This window comes from Poeciliopsis prolifica, unplaced genomic scaffold, assembly GCF_027474105.1.
Source record: "Poeciliopsis prolifica strain line A6 unplaced genomic scaffold, Auburn_PproV2 SCAFFOLD012, whole genome shotgun sequence".
In the NCBI taxonomy this organism is placed as follows: Eukaryota; Metazoa; Chordata; class Actinopteri; order Cyprinodontiformes; family Poeciliidae; genus Poeciliopsis; species Poeciliopsis prolifica.
In genome coordinates, this window is record NW_026562387.1 from 4,511,002 (window position 1) to 4,526,105 (window position 15,104).

General features: G+C 40.7%; 1 protein-coding gene across 2 annotated transcripts in view; it reads right to left on the reverse strand.

Moving 5' to 3' along the window:
* Positions 1–10,860: 10,860 nt before the first annotated feature.
* olfm3a (olfactomedin 3a) overlaps positions 10,861–15,104 on the reverse strand; it is a 32,784-nt gene continuing 28,540 nt past the window's right edge. For both annotated transcript variants that reach the window (XM_055037939.1, XM_055037940.1), the window contains exons 4-6: positions 14,392–14,611; positions 12,976–13,082; positions 10,861–12,130 (exon numbers count right to left, since the gene is read on the reverse strand). In XM_055037939.1, the coding sequence (XP_054893914.1) occupies positions 11,453–12,130; positions 12,976–13,082; positions 14,392–14,611 (1,005 nt within the window). In that variant the 3' untranslated portion in view covers positions 10,861–11,452. The remainder of the gene's footprint in view (positions 12,131–12,975; positions 13,083–14,391; positions 14,612–15,104) is intronic.

Here is a 15,104-nt window from a genome sequence, read left to right on the forward strand (position 1 = left end):
TCCTGTCCAGCAGTGATTCACTCATAATTGTTGTGTGAGCTCCAAGAAGAAACCAAATAGAGAAAAGATCAAGAAGCACATAAAAGAAAAGGAAGCATAGAGAGAACACGTCAACACCTTAAGTCTGTTTCTAAACCTGCAAAACGAGAGAAAAAAAACCCCAAAACTGGTATAAACCCCACATGGATATATAACGGTAATTATAACGTTACTGAATCATCAACTTACGATCAATAACTAGTTGCGTAACCTCAATCAACAAGAAGAAAAAAAAAGAGATATAAAAAAAGATGACCTTCATTTCTGCTCAGCAGTCCTCAGCAGACTCTGATCGTTTGGATCAGAGTCTGCAGATGAAGTTTCATCTCTGACAGCCAAGCTCCAGTAAGTGACAGTGACATTGACTGAAGTCTTATCCCTCCACAAAGCCGAAAGAAATGAACACAACAAAAAGCCCGAGCCGCAGCTGAGACAGCAAAGTGAGAAGAAAATCCATTGCGGATGTCTCTATATGAAGAATATTGATGCGCTTTAGTTAATCTCTGGCAGCGTACCAGCTCTGGAGCTGACACGCACCTGTAGGAAGAAATCAATGTTTGTAATGACAGCCGCTCATTTTTTATGAAATAAAATTGCTTGAAAAATGAAAAAAAAAAAACCCGAAACCAAAAGGGTTTTTGTTTTGGAAGTGTTGAATCCCCAGCTACATCTCATTATCCGCCATCTTCCTCCAAGCAGAGACCTTAATGATTCAGCAAACCTCTCTGCTTGCCTGTTTCAACACTTTTCAGCCTGCTTTGTCCAATTAAAAGATTCACCCTGCTGTCCGAACTCATGTTTTATTCCGTATTTTTAGAGGAAAGGGCTGCACATTACGCCGGCAGTCATCGACTCCAATAAAACTTGTTAGCTTTTGCTGCTGTTTCTTTAATGAGACATGCTTTATATCTGGGTACGGAAAGCAAACATATGGAAAATAAATCTCTGCAGCGGTGGGAAGGAGTGAAAACAGTGATTTGTGTACTCGCTTGTTTTTTGTTAATTAATTTTCCTCCTTTTTGGCTCCCGACAAAGATGCACGAGGCGTCTCGTCATCCGCGTAGTATCTCTGCTGAGCCACTAACCTGATATGAAGGCCATTCATCACCCGAAGCAGCCTGGCCTCACAACAGGTTGAGGTCGCATCAGCCAATAAAGCATCGGGGTGACGGGAAAGGCGCTCACGCGGACCGGGGGACGCCGCGCCGCGTGAGAGCAGATGAGTTATTGCTTCACTTTATCGCTTCGGACAGTTAGATTATGATATCTGTAAATCTGTATTCCAGCGAGAAAACATCAGAGAAGAAGAGAGGAGATCTGGAAAATGATGCAACCGGGGTGAAATATCTCGAGTTGCCGAGAGACTTTGAGTCATGAGGGAATAGGGTTATTTTCGGAGAAAAGAAAGAGAAACTGATTGCCGTCATTGATAAGCGAACAACTCTTCTCCGACCTTGCTCGCGTTCACCCAAAAGTGTTTGTCCGTCTTTACTTTTTTTTAAGAACTTGTCATGTTTAATCCTGATGAGTTTTTGCCAAAAACCTCAAAGGAAATAGTTAATGATCAGATTTAATAGAGCTAATCTGTGACAGATTTTCAACAGTCATCATACCACTGATTGAGGTCTGGACTTTGACTGGATCTTTCATGACACTTCACTGTGGAGATGGTGTGTTGACAGCCAGACACAGTAGATTTTTGCTACCCAGGACGTTTTGAAAGTGGGGCAAAAAGTTTACCTTTGGTCTGATCTGAGCAAAGTCTTTGTCCTAAATGTTTGTTAACGCTAGCATTTAACATTTTTTGAGATTTGTAGGTTGACTGTTTCTCCAGTTGAAACACTAGTTTGGGTGGAGATGTGTCTTAGCAGCTTTGTAGTTGTGCCATAATCCTTTTACTTTCAGATGATTGGCAGAGCTAAGCTCCTCCTCCAGGATCTGATTGGTGGTTTACAGTTTAACTAGAAGGCAGAGGAACTCGATTTTCATACTGTCATGACATACTGACAGTTTCAATAAATATGTAAAAATATTTTCTTATAAAAGTTGCAATCTGCTCCAAAGAGAACGTACAAGTACCAGAGTTCTGTAAAAATGTAAAGGACAGCAAATTTTTTTGTTGAAAAACATAAGGTGATAGGATCCACCAGAAACCTTTGTTTTAAAGAGACTCCTGCATTCAGCAGCACTACACAACACTATAATAAAGACATATCAACACTACTGCTCGCCTGAGATTGACAGAAAAACTGTTATCACAGTTTAGATTTATGCAGCTTTATACAGGTTTGGGGTCAGACCAACCACAGAGGCGACTTCCATCTGAGAGAAAGTACCACTAATGAGCTTTGAGACAAATACGTCAGTGAAATCAGCAAGATCCTTTCCTGTATCGTCTGCTGTTGTTTCAGCTGCGCGATGCTTAGCAGCGCAGACCCGTCAGCCGTTGTCGGTGTACGACACATCATGCGGAGGAGAAACAGCAAAAGAATGACAATGCGACAATTTGCATAATTTTTTTTTCTAATAAATCTTTAGTTTCTGAAAACGTGGAATAAAAAGAAAAGATCGATGCGAAACGTAAATGGCTGATGTAGAGTCAGAGCATGTCAAACACACTGCCTGCAACCTAAATTAGAAGTTGTATCAAAAATGATCTTCTTCCTACTTCTTTCTCTCAGAACATTGACGTTTGTTTGCTCTTTGTTTCGTTGCACACGTATTACCTGAAGGGTCTCAACTCACCAGAACCTCCAGTTTCCTGCGAGGAGGCTTCACCTTCCTGTCGGGTTAAAACAGACACGTTCCTCAGCTGACAAGGCCAGGCTGCTGAACTTTAGTTCCTCAGTCGGTGCAAACTGCTCCAAAGGGCCGATAACTTATTTATGTCCTACATAATGAGCAGCAGTGTTCACTTGGACAGCTGATTAAAGACAATCGTGACTTTGGGAAGGTAGTTAGGCTTCACCGTTGGCAGTAAAAGAAGACGCAGATGGTTCGCCTTCCTGGATCTGTGGCTCTTCAAGGTCAAAGTTTGAGGTTTCTCCAGCAAAAATGTATCTGCTGAAAGAGTTCTCTGTGTGTGCATACAAAGCATACAAATTAGGACACTTTCTTTGTGAGATACAAGTGAGTCTGTGGCATTCATAACAACGCTAGTGATGAACATAGCGTTGCGAGTTCAGCAAATACTAAAACATTTTTGGCATCTCTGGATGGGGTTCGACCATCCATCCTTCAGCTAAAGCCCAGTTTTCATTTCAATAAATATGAAAAGGAAGCAAAAATCCCCAAAATAAAAAAAACAAACAAACCCCCCAAAAAAAGTAGACGTGACAAATTAAAGTGGAAAGAAAGAATCACAGAAAGAACTGAAAAATGATTTCAAATGGTTCTGGACGTTGTCTTTATTCATACAGTACCTTACTAAAGTATTCCTACCCCTTGGAAAACCACCAAAACTTCAGATTATTTTAATGGGATTTAAGCAACAGACTGACATAACATATTGTGTGTTTAAATATATTTATATATTTGTCTGTCTTTACTCTGATACACCCAAATAAAAATCAGGCACAAGACAACTGACTTGAGAAGTCATCTGTCTCAATCCCACAAGTTGTTCTTCTCTAAATTGCCTCTTCTTTTAGAGGCAATTTAGAGACTGTAAGGGATCAAAAGCAGGATCATGCATTGCTGGAACAACATTGCATGATCCTGGAACAACATTAAAAGTTGAATTTGTAGTTTGCCTCACGCCATGCAGAAGAGACTAAAATATGCGGGCAAAGGCGCTCTGGTTAGATGAAGCTAAAACCGAACATATGGCATGTTGGTGGAGGAGTCATGCTGTGGGGATGCTTTTCCTCTGAGGGTCATCTTTTTGTGCGAGAACTTTAAAAACACAGCAAGCGGTACAATCAAACAATTTAGGTCAATGCATATTTGAGCGTGAGAATGGCCCAGTCAAAGTCCAGATTTCAACCTGTTTGATCATCTGTGTACTGTGACGTGAACTCAAAGGGACTAGCCAAAAATGTCTGCCACGATTTGTAAAGATCATTTGGATAAAACGTAGAAGAAAAACAGAATCCTTTGCCTTCCGTGTCGGTGGTATTAAGTCAGAAGTAGTTTGTTCTTGTAACGTGACAAAGTTTAAGCCATATAAATACATTTTCTAAAACTGTACATCTTCTGTACAGCTTTATTTTTTAATTTTTGAACCTTTTCGAAATTAGGGTACCAGCTTCCTTCCTTTGTGGAGGAGCCGTTTTGGTTATTTTTAGACCTGCGGCTTTCTTAACAAAACCTCAATCACGAGGCGCCATTATTCGCGCTCAAACCCCACGGTACGCCATGCCAAGACTCCAGAACCAGTCCAAATGTGTGCGTAGCTCCTCTGTGTTTCATATGGAAATAAACGCCGCCCGTACATCGCCACATGAAATGAAAACGGAACCTCAGCGCTGATAGGAGGCTGCAATTACTTTTGTGTTTTGCTTTACCTTATTTTTTATTTATTTTTTCCCCCCTTTCCTCCCTTGTAGTTGGGAGAAGCAAACGATGAAAGGTGGGGAACGCGCTCCACCTTGTTGCTTCGCTTCTTCTGCTGTGTTGCGGCAAAAACGGAGCCGGAACACAATGCCTTCAAATAGACGCCGCTCCTTTCATCCGACCTTTAAATGTCTCCAAAGGAGGCTGGTTTATAGCAGAAGACAAAAAAGTGAGAAAAAATTAAACAGTTCTTTTTTTAATGCATATATATTTATATATATTAAGTGAGCATTTCAAATGACACTTGGCATCCAGAAACAAACGCGGATTGAAGATGAATGACTTTCAGCACAAACTGTTGTGGCTTCAGACGTGTGAGTAATTTTTGAGCGATGCCCTTTGGTGCGTAATCTTTGTCTCCTGAAGGACTTAAACCACGGGGCGGGCTTTCAGAAATCCTTTCAGAGAGCAAATTAAGAAGACGTGATTAAAGCCCGTGTCACAGCTAGGGTCACATACATGTACGCGCACGCCTTTTCACAATCTCAGCAGCAAAAGTGGAATAAACTTTAAGATAGAACGAGAAATGAGCAAAATGCAGGGTTTTCTTTTGATATGTCTAATATGGTCATTAAATACATTTTAAATGACTCACATTTTTACATTTTAACTGCTGGTAGTGGAGTCATGCTCAAATAAAAAGCATATAGAATTAACTAATAATGTTAACACTTGGAACTTCAATGTGTCTCATTAAGATTTTATGTGACCAACACAAAGGAGTGCATGGAAAGAAAACGATAGATTTATTTGTTTTGGCAAGTACAAAAAAAAATCTAAGAAGTGTGGTGTGCATTTGTAATCAGCGCTACCAGAGTGAATGATTTGATTAACCCCGTACCTACCACTGCCATAATCAATACACAAAATGAAATACAGCCCCCTGGTGGTGACAAGTGGTACAAAACAAGGAACTCTGTTCCTCCAGCCACAATTTCAGCTGCAAGACTTTTGGGGTGCGTCTTACTAGCATCTCACAAATAGAGAACAGTGAACAGCGTTACATGTAGAAGCGTTGTTTTGCACAAAGGTTTTCTAGCCATGAGCTAATTTTCAAACCCTCAATTTTTATGAAAAACATCAAAATTTAAAACAGTGGCAGTTTCACTTTTACATAGCTGGTTTGGATAGCTTGTTTTCTTTTTAATGAATAATAATAATAAAAAATTTAAAACTAGAATATCTTAAAACCGCTTTCAAAGATGACGTGAACAGAAGTTGTATCTGTGCTAACAAACATAAGCAGCTGTGTGTGGGGAAACCCTCCCAGGCGTCCGTTTCTGTAAATGTTGTCAAATGGCAGCTTTGGCTGCTTCTCGGTTTAACCTCTCGTCCCGCTTTTGGTGACAGTTAATATTCCGGTTTCATATCGAGGCATGAATAACCGTGTAATGTGAAGCCGCACACCTTGCACTCGGGGTGACACAATAATTATCTACCGCGGCGACCGATAATGTTGTGAGGTCATCGCTCCCACGGTGTGGAGAATTTCCCAGCCACCTGGGAGGAAATGAAACCCGCGGGTGAGAGACGGAGCGAGGCACGCTGTGAAGAGGGAAAGAGTGAAGGCCACTGACGAGATAAAAATTAGCATTTGATTTCAGCCGCCGGTTTGCCACATGGAATATTACATCAAAACTCTTCCTAGATGACAACAGCTATGCTGAAAATGATTGATGTTTTTGAAAACTGCCTAAAATCGGGAATGCATGGATTGGGATTTTCTGGCCGATCACCAAAAAAAGATCTTGATATTTGATATAAACAGAAGACCATCGGAACTAAAGCACAGCAACAAAAGAGAACATTGAACTAAATATGTTTGTATTTTATGCGCGAGGCGTCAAATTTGGGCAGATGGCAAAAGAAGAAGAAGAAAAAGAAAGAAACAATCTTGTTCGCCGTTCAAAAGTAAATCCACAAAGCCGCTTGGAGACACTTGGCTTCATGGGCCTAATCCAGCATGGCATTAATTTGAAATTAATTATGAGCCCAATTAGATTATTGACAGGTACCACATGATCAATACTGCAGGTGGGCAAAATGACTTTTCACAGCAATGGTCATTAATTCAGCTGAAACAAAGCGGCTCCGCATCGGGGTCAATTCAGTGGAACGACAGTAAAACGTCAATTTATCCTCTCAGCTATGATGAACTCTGAGCTCTGTTGTTCTGCATAACGGGATGAGTTTTTCATTTCAGGAGTGGCTAACAGAGGAATTATGGAAAGAAGCACTTGATTCAAAAAAACACATTTTATGTTGACAGAAGCTGCATAAATAGAGCTACACAATAAACGAGGTCGTTTCGAATCGTCTGAATGCGTAATTTCTTGGCAAATGCATAATGTGACAATTGAAATCACTGTAGATGAATACGTTGTTGAGGCTCAATTAAACTGGTTACACTCAGTTATGTGACGCAGACATTATGGAGCAGCTTCAAAATGAAAATGTTGTACGGAAAATAAACAACAACGCAACAGATCAACACAAACAGAGCAAACCTGTGAAGTGGAAGGATTTCCAAGTTTGTTTGTTTTTTTTTAACCAATGAAAAAAGTGAAAAGTGTAACGTGAATTAATATTCTGCATTTCGTCTGACGCAGTTAGTACTGTGTTGAACTACTTTTCAGTTGAAATCAAGTAAAAGTAGCTGAGATACATAGTTTCCCTTAAAATTGATCAAGTATTTTAAAATTTTGAATTCAATTTAATTCGAAATATGCTTACATTTAAAACAGCCCATTCACATTTTCCAATTTTTTTTTCTTAACACTCTTCCACAGAGGCCAGATGTGCGTCCATATAAACTAATACGTGTGACGTCAACAAATTCTTCCAAATTGGAACTTATGACAGAATCTCTGAAGCTCAGCAGCGTTTTGACGGTTTCGCCACCAATGTCCACCTGTCCTACCTGCTGCTGTGTGAATTCTCAGTCCCAGACTCAGATCCTCCACCTGCATGAGAAAATATGAACAGCGAGAATATATTAACAGGCACAGCTACTTGCTCCTAAAGTCACAACTCTTAACCTTTCGTGGTTCAACCTTCGCAAAACATTCTGTTCCAAACTTGCGTCTTCGTCGCGAATACTTTCTGAAATTTACTTTGATTATGGTGGAAAGATTGCACTTACTGGCTGTCTTGTTTCTTTTCTCTGTTATTTCTGCTGACCTGGCTGTCAAACACACAGACAGTGAGAACAGTTGTTAACCAGGCCTGGTTTTCCTGATGCATCTCCTGTTTCTCAGTCAAGGTCAAAATAAAGAGACTTTTTCAGAATTTTAACCTGACATCCTTGTAAGAGATGTCAACTTGACTTTTTAGATTTGAATGGTGCTGCTTACCAATTATTAATAACTATAACTATATGGTGTTGAATAATAAAGTTATAGTCCACATTAAATGATTCCCAGTAGGAAGTGACTTCGACTTCTTTGATCAAGAAATTTTACAATTGAACTGGCTCAAATGGGAATTTTCAACAACTGAATTAATCTCAGCAACGTTTTGACATTCACTTCCACAATTCATAAAAATAATAATTAATCACAATGAATAGCTTAAGCAGTAAGGGAGCTTTAAAATTTGGCAGGTGTGAAACAGAGACAGGAAGGGACGAAGTGGGAAAACGGGGATATGAATTTGTAAAGGGGGGGAAGATGGGGGGGTGACCCAGAGCTGCTACTGGGATCAGATAAACATGAGTGTTGTCAAACACACAGACTGCGATCAGCTGCTTTCAGCAGGCAGACATCCAAGCCGCCACATGCTGTGTTCACAGAGGAGGAGTGGAAAAATCAATGCTAATGGGGTTCTCCGCAGGGCCATTTTGATTCAATTAGGTCGCACTGATGGGATTTTTTTTCTTTTTTCTTTTTTAAAGTAGAAGAGTTGGAAAACAATGGTGATGCGTGGGCTTTTACCGAGTGGCACTTGTAGGCAGCATTGATCCCTAGACAGTGAACTGATAAATGAGGGGAAAAAAAGGCAAAAGGAACGAGAGCAAATGTTTGTCAAGACTGACATCATCTGATTAAAAAATGTAAATAAAGGAGACTTATTAAAATCACATGTTTTTATGTTCCAACTGCGGTTCAATGGGACATTTGTGGCACACATATTTACCTTCTGCCATTAGGAACTGACAAAATGTCTTAAGTGAGCATGCATAACAAAAACAGAATGTGTTTATTGGCATCGAGACACATCGAACACTCACCATCAAGCAGTAGGAAGTAAACATCCTGCCCGAAGACGCGTCGCCAAAGACAGAGAGCCAGCAGTGAGATGGAAGAAATGGCAGTTTTTCCTTAAATCCTTCCATCATCTTTTCACCACCACAGGCTGACGGGAATGCCAAATGAAAAGTCTGGAGCCCCAGAGAGAGCCTCATGCTGAGTGCATGAAAATCCCTCCTCCGCTGTCATCATCCCGGCCATCATGGCCATTCATCTTTATCCTTATTATGATAAAAAGAAGGGGCCGAGACATCTTCATAAATTACTCCGAGGCCCGCCGTCGCCTGAGTTATGGGCACAACTCCCATTCATTGTTTACCATAAACGGCCTCTGCAGGAAGGGCGAAGCGGCGCGTTGTTAAATCACAGAAAAAAAAAGAAAAAAAGATAAAAGGTTGGTGATTTAAATCCAGGGGCTTTGGGTGTGGAGCTCGCACATCGCCCTGAGCATTTTCTCTGGATGCTGTGGCTGCTAGAAGCATCCATGTTTTGCTTTTAGGATTGATTCTGGTTTGCGACCCGTCCAGGCCGGGAAGATGAGGACCAAGGACTGAGAAGCGATAGAGGTATACTTGCTAGAGTGATCTGTTTTCGGAAAGCTAACTACGCTGCGGCGCTGATCACCACGCTCTCATCAGCACCATTAACGTCAGATCAATTTTGACCTTTTGACGACGCATCGACTTATTTCTTCAACTCCTCTGACCTCTGAAAATAAGAATTCAGTTCACAGCTTTTGAGCTTTTTGCAAATTGCTCCCAGATTATATGCAAGTAGCACTGTGCACATGAACTACAATACAGAGATGGCTTCTAATAATAATCACCTAAATGTGAGGGGGAAAAAAACCAAATTACAATTTCTGTTGTTAAAAAATAGATTTTTCTAAAAGTTACATATTGCAGCTTTAAGGTTTGAACTAAATGGCGGTGGATGTGTACATCTCTTCCAGCAGGTATATACTATATATTAACGTATCAGAAAAAAAAATCCAACTTACATTGTGCAAACAAAATAGGGCATTTTGGTTGGCTGCCTGCATCAGCATATTTAGCTTCTCCTTCTTTTGGGAAATTGTCCAGTTGTGCTTTTTGAGTCATTGATGATCCAGAAGAAAAGAAAAGAAAAAAAAAGTAATCTGTGCCATGCAAATTCATCATGGAGGAGACTCTGTGAAAGAGGTTGTGCTCAGTATTCATAGCAGGGCCCGATCCTGTGTGTATTATGAATACTGTATGTCCAGACTGGCTCTGTATGCAATCTAGCAAGAGCACAGGCAACAGGTTGCATGATTGGAATAAACTAAAATAAAACCACATTTCCATGGAAGTCGGCATGTTGTGTGGAAGGTAAACAGGAGCAGAAAGAGGACATTTGCATACTGGTTTGACAAAAGAAAAAAGAGAAAGAGATGTCCTCATTTTTTTACGGGATACTGGGAAGATTCTTCAAAAACGATGGAACGGGGACAAGAAAACACTATTTTTATGTGATACAAAAAAAGGATTTGTATCACTGTTTTTTTAATTATTTATTTTATTTTATTTTTTACAAATGTTTCAAGTTTCGCTTAAGTTTTGTTGAATATTTGATAACATGGTGTTGAACGTTTTCTTGAGGTTGAATTTATTTATTATTTTTGGCAGGAATCGACCCACATCATGACTCAGTAATAAATACTGATCTGCATTCCTTATTCATAAATCCCTTCAGGTTTTATGACCACTGCAAAACACTTTTTTTTTTTTGGTTAAGCCAATTTTTCAAAAAGCAGAAAAAAAAGACAAAATCTTTTTGTTTTTGATGGATAGTTGGATTTAGTGAGAAGCCAAAGAAATAAAATTTCTAGCAGTAACCAATTTGACGAAGTTAAGTGAAACGTAAATAGTTTTGCTGTCATACTTTACATAAAAAACCAAAACACTGCAAACTTTATCAACTAGTTTCCCGTTTTTTTATTTTATCTCATTGGATCAATTATTTTATTTTTTTTAGCATTTAAAAATATTTTCATGAAATGTACAAGATTCACTTTTAATGAAAATGCACAAACATTCTTCAGTGGTTTTGTTTATAAAAAAATACAAACGTTCTTCTTTCACAGAGACATCGTGTCATTAATAATTTACAGGGTCCAATCCCTGACCAGAGCTCAACCGCGTTTTCTCATTTACATCGTGGCGAGTAGCCGGCAGGTTGATTCCAAATATTAAATACGACTTTAAATAGACTTTAATTATACAAACAAAGCAAACACTGGAAAGCAAAATAAATAAGTAAATAAATAATCTAATTTGCAACAAAAACAACTAGGATTTTAGCAAAGTACAGTGGACAAGTTTATGACATTCATGCAAAAGATTCGAGTTTTTAGCTGGAAAACTCAACACTCTGCAAATAAGGCATACCCAGACTAATCAGCAGCAATGAAAAGTTATAGAAAAAAATCTTTTTATGTTTTATTGTAAAGTCACTAGTGTCCATGCTCAAGAAGACGGAGCCAGAAATTCCAAAAGGTTCAAGTAGAGATAGCAGTTCAATTCTGATGAAGGAAACAGTTCATTGGCTGGTCTTGGTATCACAAACAGCAGCTCTTCTTCGTTGGTTCACATTTAGGAGTCGTCTTCAGTTTTTATGACATGAAACAGGGTAACATTAAAGATCACTTGGTGTCCGTTGTTCCAGGCGTACAGCGCCCGCTCTCTGGCGTTATAGTCAAGCATGGAGATGTGAAAGTACTGGTTGTGGAACGGGATGTCTATGTATTCGTAGCTGGATGTCTTGGTGGAGTACGCGTAGTACACCTTCGCTCCCGACAGGTGGGAGTTGGTGATATAAAGCGTCCCGCAGATCATGAATGATTCGCCCGCGTTCCTCTTGGAGTATTCCGTATTCCACGTCTTCAGCACCTGCAGGGTGTCGGGGTCTATCTGTGAGATGACAACGTTGCCGGCGTTCTGATTGGTGGCGTACACGACCCACATTCCCAGTTCGTCGGCCATGACGTCGATGTCAGAGTACCCTCCCCAGGTGTACGGGTACATGTTGTGGAAGCCGGCAAACTCCAGGGCTCGTTGGGCGAGAACAGTGCCCGTCTCGAAGTTGTACTTGACGATTATGTTGCTCTGATACTTGTTGTAGTAAAGCGAGCCGTTGTAGACGATGTGGTTGGTTCCCTCCCATTTAAACGGGAGGCTGTAGGTTTGAGAAACCACTCCCGACACAAAGTCGTCTATCGTCTTGTACTCGCGCACAATCTTGCTGTTGGTATAACTGTCCATATACCAAACCTATGTCAGAGAGAACGGAGGAATGAGTTAGATTTTGCGGGGACTGGCTACAATATCCCACTCTCTCAAATTTCTTCACTGTAACACCGCAAAGTTTTTATTTCACGAGGTTTTATGTGATCGACCAACTTTAAGAAGTGGATGATAATAAATTGGAAGGAAAATAGTTTGTGGTTTTCAGCTCTCTTCACTGTAATACCTCAACATAAATTCTGTGTCACACATGAGATGGAAGACTCTACTTCATTCACATCATCTACATTCACAAAAATGTATTGAAGTTTTCTTTGCATATCCCAGTAATCAGGGAATAAACTGCAGCATGCTTTTGTATTCAATTTACTCGTACTCCTCTAAATAAAATCCAGTGCAACCAAAAATCCACAATGTTTTCTGTGAAGGCCTCTGAGACAATTTCAAGGGTAAAAAAAAAAGGTGTTATTGGTAAATGTTCATTAGTTAGAAAAGTAGCTACCAGGACTATACATATGCATTCCAATCTTTTGGGGATTTTATTATTATTAGTAAAACAATTCCATAAATATTTTGTGTGTGTGTAGGACTAACATAAAATTTGTTAGTCCTACTCACTGTTAATACAGTGGCATTAACATTATGTCTATGCCACTGTATGACATCATCAGCTGTCATCATTGGTAATTCTCTATATGATTACATCAAAAAATTACAGAAAAAAATAGAAAATGGTCCAACTAGAATCACTGCTTTTCTCTTTCTCTTACTGTTAAAAATCTAAATCTACTCCACAAGCATTCTCCTCTCAGTACCTGCTCTGATCTTTGGGAAAAAAACCCAGCAACAAACCCAATCTTATCACGACTCACCCTGTTGTTTCGGGTTGTTGCAAGCGGATCCGTCATCCAAGCCCCAAACCGGGTTCCAGATGTCTTTATCGTAGCGGGTCCAGTGATTTTCATTAATTTCCCGCATGCTGTTGATACAGAAAAGCAGCAATAAGATGTTCTGGGGATGGTTTCAGTCTCTAACTAGATTCCTCAAGCCAATTTCATGCCTGCGTCGCCAGGGAGCGTGCCCCCTGTGCATACTAAGATAGCAGCCGCTTCACTTTATTTAACTCCAAGCTTAATTGTCCGACTGTTGTTTGAATCTAAAAGTTACTCGGCGTTCACAGGGGTTTCTACAGTTTCTTAACGCAGCCGCAGCGGGCCTCAGTTCAATGCCGTGTACAAAAACAACACTCTCTAAAATAAAACTGCTTGCTTCCCCTTAAGCAGAAGAAAACAGAGCCTTAAAAGCTCAGGGTTAGTTAGTGATTCAGACCCCGAACTTCTAACTAATTCATGGCATCACAAACTTCTCTGGAGAAGCGGGGCTGCAGTCGAAGAAGATTAACACCACGAGCTGCTTCGTTTTCTGCTCATTAGAAGACGATAAGGGAGGACATGTTACTCCTAATTGCCTCCTTCAAGAGATCGCGGAAGATTTTGCTGTTAAAAGCCATCAATCCAAAACAGCCGACACCAGCGCGAACTGGATTGGCTTCGTTTTGTCGCACTGGAATAAAAATGAGGGAGCTAACCATTAACCACTTGGGATTTCTTTGAAAGGAAGACAATGAGCCCGTGTTTTAATGCAGCGACTGATTGGACATAACCTGGCAAAATATGCAAAAAACACGTATAAACCCGCAGAATGGAGGTGCAGAAAAAAATCTGATTTGCAATTCCGAGTGCTTGGAATTGTGAATGAGTCAAAAGTCACACCTGACTTGAGCTATGCGTCTGACCAAAATAACTAAAACTAAATGTCAATGTTCAGTTTCCTGTATTATTCCCATAACTTCATTAGTGAACTAACTCCACTAATTTATTTTCATGTATGACGTCATTGCAGACAACTAATAATTAAAGTGAGAAAAACCCTTGTGGTGTTCAATTCGTGTTTTACCAGCTGCACACAAGCAGCACTAAGAAGCTGTGGACGATACTTGTTACTCATGTATCCCCTATGGTTATTTTTGCTATATGCTCCCCGGCAGCATAAAAAACGAGGAAGGAGAAGGAATGGATCTGACAACTTCTGGCTGCATCTAATATTTCTTCTGCTGGTGTTATTCATTTTCCTGTGCAACGCCGGGGTTGTTCTTTCTTTCTTTTTTTTAATAAGACTTGAGAATAACGCTGAGCTCATGCAGGTTTCACAATATGTCAGCTTCCTGGAGACATGATTGAAATTCTGACTTAATCCAGTGGGGAGCGCCGTACATAAGCAGCACTCACTTAATTTGCCCATGCAGCTGCGCAGCCTGGTGTCCAGCCGCAGGACCCGCTGGTACAGTTCGTCGTAGTCGTAGGCCCCGATCTCTTCCTGGATGCCCGTCAGCACCACCGACAGGTTCCTGATCTCCTCCTTGAACTGGGAGATGAGTGCGGCGTCCATCTTGTACTGCTCCAGCACGGGGATCAATGGCTTCAGCTCGTCCATCTTGTCCTTAAGCTCCTGGAGTGGGGGAGGGTAAGGGGCACGGTGGCGGCAAAAAGATGGGAGACGACATGATGATGATGAGAGAGGCAGTGAGTAGGGAGACAAGGTGCTGTTTGACGGGATCAAAACCTACTTCAAGACGTGATGAATGTGTGAAGCCAGAACAGCGTGGCTATTTGCTGGAAGGTGGGGGGGGAAAGCAGCCTTCTGCTACCGTGACTCAAAAGTTTACAGCCAACATCTTCCACAAATGCAAAGTTACAAAGCCCAACAGCTTTGAAGTCGGATTAAAGGACTGAAGTTGCGGCGAGATTCAAAAAAACGGAGCAAAATTGACTTTTTATCTTTAGTCGCATGGATTTCTGTAACAGCGTCTTCGCGGGCCAGCCTAAAAACAACAACCGAAAACATTCAGGCAGCCGCAACTGATCAAAAACGCTGCCACCCACGTTCTGACTAAAACCAGGAAGATACAGCACAGTCCTTCCACCGGCTCCCTGTAGCTCAG